This window comes from Oncorhynchus gorbuscha, linkage group LG04, assembly GCF_021184085.1.
Source record: "Oncorhynchus gorbuscha isolate QuinsamMale2020 ecotype Even-year linkage group LG04, OgorEven_v1.0, whole genome shotgun sequence".
Taxonomy (NCBI): domain Eukaryota; kingdom Metazoa; phylum Chordata; class Actinopteri; order Salmoniformes; family Salmonidae; genus Oncorhynchus; species Oncorhynchus gorbuscha.
Genome location: NC_060176.1, coordinates 7,993,366 through 8,001,523, shown reverse-complemented (window position 1 = coordinate 8,001,523; position 8,158 = coordinate 7,993,366). Strand labels below are relative to the sequence as shown.

The following is an 8,158-nucleotide window of genomic DNA, read 5'->3' as shown; positions in this document are numbered from 1 at the left end:
ACTTGCTTGGGCAAAGAAAAATGAGCAATTGACATTAGACTGGTGGAAACCTGACCTTTGGTCTGATGAGTCCAAATTTGAGATTTTTGGTTCCAACCGCCATGTCTTTGTGAGATGCAGAGTGAACAGATTATCTCTGCATGTGTGGTTCCCACCGTGAAGCATGGAGGAAGATGTGTGGGAGTGCTATGTTGGTGACACTGTCTGTGATTTATTTTGAATTCAAGGCACACTTAACCAGCATGGCTACCATCGTATTCTGCAGCATTACACCATCCCATCTGGTTTGCGCTTAGTGGGACTATCATTTGTTTTTCAACAGGACAATGACCCAACACACCTCCAGGCTGTGTAAGGGCTATTTCAAATCAAATTTTATTTGTCACATACACATGGTTAGCAGATGTTAGTGCGAGTGTAGCGAAATGCTTGTGCTTCTAGTTCCGACAATGCAGTAATAACCAACAAGTAATCTAGCTAACAATTCCAAAACTACTACCTTATAGACACAAGTGTAAGGGGATAAAGAATATGTACATCAAGATATATGAATGAGTGATGGTACAGAGCGGCATAGGCAAGATACAGTAGATGGTATTGAGTGCAGTATATACATATGAGATGATTAAGTAAACAAAGTGGCATAGTTAAAGTGGCTAGTGATACATGTATAACATAAGGATGCAGTAGATGATCTAGAGTACAGTATATACGTATACATATGAGATGAATAATGTAGGGTATGTAAACATTATATTAGATAGCATTGTTTAAAGTGGCTAGTGATATATTTTACATTTCCCATCAATTCTCATTATTAAAGTGGCTGGAGTTGAGTCAGTGTGTTGGCAGCAGCCACTCAATGTTAGTGGTGGCTGTTTAACAGTCTGATGTCCTTGAGATAGAAGCTGTTTTTCAGTCTCTCGGTCCCAGCTTGGATGCACCTGTACTGACCTCGCCTTCTGGATGATAGCTGGGTGAACAGGCAGTGGCTCGGGTGGTTGCTGTCCTTGATGATCTTTATGGCCTTCCTGTGACATCGGGTGGTGTAGGTGTCCTGGAGGAGAGGTGGTGTAGGTGTCCTTGTCCAAGAAGGAGAGTGATGGAGTGCTGCATCAGATGACCTGGCCTCCACAATCACCTGACCTAATTGAGATGGTTTGGGATGAGTTGGACTGCAGAGTGAAGGAAAAGCAGCCAACAAGTGCTCAGCATATGTGGGAGCTCCGTCAAGACTGTTGGAAAAACATTCCAGGTGAAGCTGGTTGAAAGAATGCCAGGGATGTGCAAAGCTGTCATCAAATCAAAGGGTTGCCACTTTGAAGAATCTCAAATATATTTAGATTTGTTTAACTTCTTGCGTCGAGCCAACCCGGATCCGGGATCATGACTACAGCCTCAAGCCCATTACCATAACGCAACGTTAACTATTCATGAAAATCGCAAATTTAAATGAAATCAATATGCTAGCTCTCAAGCTTAGCCTTTTGTTAACAACACTGTCATCTCAGATTTTCAAAAATATGCTTCTCAACCATAGCAAACTAGCATTTAGCATTAGCAATTAGCATTAGCAGGCAACATTTTCACAAAAACCAGCAAAAACATTCAATAAATCATTTACCTTTGAAGAACTTAGGATGTTTTCAATGAGGAGACTCTCCGTTAGTTAGCAAATGTTCAGTTTTCCTGAAAGATTAGTTGTGCAGGAGAAATCCGTCCGTTTTCTGCGTCATGTTTGGGTACCAAAAAAAAAACGAAAATTCATTCATCCAAACGCCAAACTTTCTTCCACATTAACTCCATAATATCGACTGAAACATGGTAAACGTTGTTTAGAATCAATCCTCAAGGTGTTTTTCACATATCTCTTCATGATATATCATTCCTGGAAGTCTCCTCTCTGTCTCAATCACATGGATGAATGCGAGCAGCTTGGAGATTACGCAACAATTTCAACAAAGGACACCGGGCGGACCCCTGGTAAATGTAGTCTCTTATGGCCAATCTTCCAATGATATGCCTACAAATACGTCACAATGCTGCGGACAACTTGGAGAAACGATAGAAAGGGCAGGCTAATTCGTGGCGCTTTCACAGCCATATAAGGAGACAATGAAAAACAGAGCGTCAAAAATCCTGCTCATTTCCTGTTTGAAGTTTCATCTTGGTTTTGCCTGTTGCTTCAGTTCTGGGGCACTCACAGATAATATCTTTGCAGTTTTGGAAACGTCAGAGTGTTTTCTTTCCAAAGCTGCCAATTATATGCATAGTCGAGCATCTTTTTGTGACAAAATATTGTGCTTAAAACGGGCACGTTTTTTTATCCAATAATGACACAGCGCCCCCATAGGTTGACGAGGTTAACACTTTTTTTGGTTACTATATGATTCCATATGTGTTATTTCATAGTTTTAAAATGTCTTCACTATTATTCTACAATGTAGAAAATGGTACAAATTAAGAGAAACCCTTGAATGAGTAGATGTGTCCAAACTTTTGACTGGTACTGTATATATTTTTTCTTTGTCTTATGAGACCTGGAGTAAATTTATTTTATTTTACCTTTATTTAACCAGGCAAGTCAGTTAAGAACACATTCTTATTTTCAATGACGGCCAGGGGCAGAACGACAGATTTGTACCTTGTCAGCTCGGGGGTTTGAACTCGCAACCTTCCGGTTCCAACGCTCTAACCACTAGGCTACGCTGCCGCTCCTGATGGCGGCAGCTCTTAACTGACTTGCCTGGTTAAATAAAGGTAAATAAAGGTAAAATAAAATACATTTGAAGCATTGTTGTTTTTTTGTCTTTTATAGATCTTCAAAGTAAAAGGCAGTGAACAAAGGTTTCTTTCTTCTGAGAGAAATTGTGTGTGTGTGTGTGTGCTCTTTTTGAAAATGTCCTGCTCTCTCACAGACATGCCCCACCCCAGAACGAAGACTGACAAGTGCATTGAAGACCTTAAAAGTGCAGAGAAGAAGTCTCGAGCCCTCCTCAGGTAACATATGTTCTACAGCCTGCATCAAGGTTTTACAAGACAATAATGTACATCTGTACATCTTTGACACTAATAACAATCTTTAATTTGACACCGACAGAATGTTTTGCAATGCATCTAAGAGAGCTAAAAAACTGCTTCAAGCTGTTGTAAAGTCTCATCTCTCTCCCCTCCAGGCGCCATCACAGTGACCACCACACTATCCAGCACCAGGTTCTGATCCAGCAGGGTCAGAGTCAGAGCTGCCAGCGCCACTGTGTGGATGAGAACCTGGAGCGCAGGAACCACTACCTAGACCTGGCCGGCATCGAGAATTACACATCCCGCTTTGGAGCAGGTGAGCTGGCCCAGGTGGGCACAAAGCCAGAAGGATTGGGGGGGGGCTAGGGCCGGGGGCGATGATGGAGAGATTGGAGACTAGAGGCACTGACTGATCACAGCACCGCGGTACTTTGAAGCTGTGTCCAGATAGAGGCCTTCATTACCCCAGCACCTGCTTGGAGGCAGGCAGGTAGGTCTGGCCAGTAAAACATAGAGGCCTTCATTACCCCAGCACCTGCTTGGAGGCAGGCAGGTAGGTCTGGCCAGTAAAACATAGAGGCCTTCATTACCCCAGCACCTGCTTGGAGGCAGGCAGGTAGGTCTGGCCAGTAAAACATAGAGGCCTTCATTACCCCAGCACCTGCTTGGAGGCAGGCAGGTAGGTCTGGCCAGTAAAACATAGAGGCCTTCATTACCCCAGCACCTGCTTGGAGGCAGGCAGGTAGGTCTGGCCAGTAAAACATAGAGGCCTTCATTACCCCAGCACCTGCTTGGCCAGTAAAACATCTGGACCTACCAGGGCACAATGCGATGTCTTTAGGGGCCAAGCCTCATCATGAAGTGAATTCAATTATGTTTAATATGGGGCTGCTTTTGTTTAAATGTCTGTGTTGACAGGATTATTTTTTAGTGTGACCCCCCCCCCCCCCTAGAAAAATACACTTTGTCCTGTGAAAAAAAGAAAGCAGAAAAAAATGAAGAGGGATTACAAAAGTATTGGAACTGGTAATTTTAACGTTTATGAGTTACAAACCTCTGTCTTTCAGTGAAGTTATTGATGTATCAATTGACCCATTATGGGTTATTTATCCTGACTTATATTTCTCCCCTCTCCAGCCCCCACCACAGAGCCTGTGAAAGCAGAGCCACAGACCCGACCATCGAACCAGACCAGGTCTCGCTCTCATGAACCAGAGAATGGCCACACCTACTCCCACCACCGTCGCTCACAGGTGGCCATGGAGAGCAGCGCCGTCCCAGGCCCTGACACCCTTTGTCCCCCACGACCGAGTAAAGAGTCAGGTAAACACGCCCTGCGCTCCCCCAAGACCCACAGCCGGACACACCCCACACAGACCACCACGGGCAGGGTGATGAGGAGCAGAGGGGCCCCACCTCCCCCGGCCCTACCCAGCCAGACCCCCCCCCACCAGTCCTCAGCCCCCTACCGCAGGCACAAGCAGAGGGCCAAGGAGGACCAGCAGCAGTCCCGGGCCCTGGGGGCTCCAGTGGGGCCTGTGGTGGAGAAGGAGCAGGTGAGGGTCCTACCCAGTGTGCTCCTCTATGAAGGAGGGCTGGCCCAGATGGTTCAGAGGCACGAGCATCATCACCACCATGAACACCACCACCACTACCACCACTTCTACCAGTCCTGAGCCAGCCAGCTCCCTGCCCTGCTGCTTCTGGCCCCTGAGCACCTTCTCACTTCTCACAGAGGAGTTGGACAGACGGGGAGAGGTGCGGGGTGAAGAGGGTTATTATGGGGCTGTCCAGGCATAAAGAGTCCCTGTGAGGCAGCGGGACAGTGTCTTGGTCTTCAGGTGTGCCAGGAACCAGGAGCAGGACACGGCAAAGGGATGTGACAGGGGAGCCTGAGAGGAACAGAAGGAGAAAAGAGACTTGGCTGTAGTCCTCCAGTGGACTCCTCTCATCCTCTCTGTCTGTCTAGTTCTCTGAAACCCCCTACTCTGATGGACTAGGTGACTTTACGAAGCCATACTGGCACTGCCATCCTCACAGACCTCTACGTTTTGGGGAAGGGGATTCGGAGGTGAAGGGCTGGTTTGGATGGAAAGACTGATGTAAAAAGATAAAATATATGATGCTCAGTGTCCAGTGAGATTGTGTTCGAGGGAGAGACTGTGTGTGTGTGTGTGTGTGTGTGTGTGTGTGTGTGTGTGTGTGTGTGTGTGTGTGTGTGTGTGTGTGTGTGTGTGTGTGTGTGTGTGTGTGTGTGTGTGTGTGTGTGTGTGTGTGTGTGTGTGTGTGTGCGAAAGAAAAAAATGTACACACATTTGTGTGTCTGAATATACAGTGTGTATGTGTGCATTGGTTCATATGAATATTTGTGTGTGTGTGTATAGTGTCTGTGTGCATGTATTACCTGTCTGCTGTGACACCCCTGTCGCCACTGAAAACCACTTGAAAAGCACTTGTGGGTGCAGTTGCATTGGAGACACTTTGGGCTGTCAGAACAGAGGGCTGACAGGCATCGGTTGGATATGATGAAGATAAGATCATCCAGCTCCTGAATCTCACATGCAATACAGGACCCTCCCTGAGAGAACGATGTTGAAATGTTCAGTGAGAATAGAAGACTGTAATCAGCTGCTACCTCTAGTGTTATTAATGGTGTTATTATTATTGCTATTAATCAGATGCTATTTTTCAGTTACATTTTGTTGTATTTTTTTAAAGATGATACAATCTGCAGTAATGTAGTGTTGAAACGCTCCTACATGTTTTACCTACATATTGTATGGAAATATATTATCAACATTATAAGATTTATTTATAATGTTATGTTTGTATCAACAATCTACATTTATTTCTCACTCAACCCCATTTTCCCGATGTACCCTGTTGAATGCCCACTATATATACAATTTGGACCATCAAAGATACAACTCTGACTCCCCCTAATATCACCACCTAATATCACCACACACAGTTCTTTCACACCAATGGTCAGTGTACACCTTCTCAAGTACATCTCTGCCTTCTGAACAGTGTCTGTCTAATCGTTGTGGTTAGCAGTTCACAGTAAGGCTCTTTCTCATTAGCTGAATCATAAGTATGTAGTGGTTGACAATCCACAGCAGTCCCATGATCCTCCAGGTCTGATCATAACACATGACCCTAACCGCTGTCCCCTCATGAGGCATCCCCCTGTCCCCCGCTGTCAGCACCTGTTTCACCAGGCCGCCCTCACGCCATGTGTCCCCAGCACTCAGGCAACAAGGCTCTGTTTATGATGCTGGCTGGGTGGGCTGGGCCGGGGTGGAGGCTCTCAGCTGTCTGTCTCATTCCTCTGGTGCGAGGTGACACCAGGCCCAGCCCCTAGGCTCCACCAGGACCATAACTCACCCTGCTGAAGGCCTGCTGTTGGGACCGGCAGCTCAAACCATGCAAGACCTCTCAGATCCTCTCCCACCCTAGGTAAACCATCAGAGCCCTACACCACTGTTTAGGACAGGTCATTATGGTATGCCTGCATCTAGTCCAGGAGCTCCTGACTGAGTATCATCTGGTCAGGGTAAAGAGGACAATACTGTAATCAGCAATGTTCCCTCTATTTTTTTCGTTACTGAGCACATTTCAGGTCTGCTGAGCACAAACTTGAACGTTGTGAAAATTCTAAGCGTGTTTAATGTGAACACTGAGGCATCGTTATTCACATACCATTATTACAGGGAATCAGGCAAAATATGCTGCCCTCTGCCTATTGGCTACACTGCTCCTTTAAGACAAATATGTCTAGAAATGCACACGTTTTGTGCCCTTGTAGGAAGCAATCACTCCCCCATTACTGACTACAAATGATCTATAACTGGGCTAATAACTGACAAACTAGCGAAGGATATGAACACGTACACGCGTTGCTACATGTAGCAAATATTGCGTTGATTCGATCACAATTCCCACAGTAAACAGAAACGTTAACTAATGGGGAAAACTCTAGAAACTTTGTGCTTCTCTGTGTGGGCAGATAGTTCTTCTGCATGGCAGTCCTGGGGGAGCTGTACGCCCGCTCTCTCACACATCTTAGAGGGAACATTGGTAGTCAGTATGAGCTAATAGACCTCGCTACTGGCTATGCGTTGTGAGCAGGTGTGAAGAGTTCATGAATTCCCCTACAGGTGTGTTGAACCTCACACCAGGTGTGTAGACATCAAAGCCAACTTTCCACTCTGGGTCATGTCTAGGTTTAGAGCTTTTACTACAAGTTTCTGTTAGTGTGTGTTTTTGGGTCAGTTGAGGGAATCTGGTGCATTCCAGTCTTGTCCTGAGCTCCAGTGCTTCCTTCTCTCACATAGCTGCAGACTGTCCATTAGCAGAGGCACCAGTCAAGCTGGCCTCACCACGGGACACAGTCACCCACCTCAGCCACCCGCAAGGGGAACGCAGCTGCACCCCATTCCTCAGCCCCGCTCTGCGATCTGCTTGGTGCTGGCATCTGCCTGGCCTAGCATGGCAGCACCCCATCTGACAGGGCCCATCTCAACACTATAACTCATGTTGTAGTCTTCACACCACAGCTAAACAGTGTGTGTGTGAGAGAGAAGGTGTCTGCAGTGATCCCCTCAGACAGACAATGTGGGTAATAGGCAGGGATCTGCTTGGGTTCTCATCCTCAGTTAAACTCCCTCCCCCCAACACCACAGACACTAGACGAATGGTGCCATGTGCCTCTAGAGTACTGTGGTATTAGTGGGGCAGTGCTGGAACAGATATCTCTATGGTGTGTCTGAAATGGAGCCCTATTCCCTATATAATGTACAACTTTTGAACAGGGCCCAGGGTCTGGTCAAAAGTAGTGCACTGTGCCTCTTTTTAAAGGGACACTCCAGCTTCACCGGCATCTAAAGTTCTGCACCAGAATGCTCCACTGTATCTTCATCTGTAAATGTATTCAGTTTTGGTATTTACAGACGACACTGAATGAAATTTTCTCATTGTATTCCATCACTAAGTTATGTTTTGTCAAATTAATGTATCTCCATGTTAAACTAATGTAAATAGTATATGGACTGCAAAAAGGTTATACCAGTATCGTGTAGAAGGAATAAACATATTTATAATAATTGAATGACTGAGCAAATATACAGTATTTCTG

The 8,158-nt window shown here is 45.8% G+C and overlaps 1 protein-coding gene across 1 annotated transcript in view; it reads left to right on the top strand.

Moving 5' to 3' along the window:
* The window catches only part of nkd1 (NKD inhibitor of WNT signaling pathway 1), a 43,534-nt gene extending 35,842 nt beyond the window's left edge, over positions 1 to 7,692 (top strand). The window contains exons 8-10 of the mRNA XM_046345651.1: positions 2,919 to 3,000; positions 3,177 to 3,337; positions 4,159 to 7,692. Coding sequence (XP_046201607.1) covers positions 2,919 to 3,000; positions 3,177 to 3,337; positions 4,159 to 4,697 — 782 coding nt within the window. The 3' untranslated portion in view covers positions 4,698 to 7,692. The remainder of the gene's footprint in view (positions 1 to 2,918; positions 3,001 to 3,176; positions 3,338 to 4,158) is intronic.
* The last annotated feature ends 466 nt before the right edge of the window (positions 7,693 to 8,158 follow it).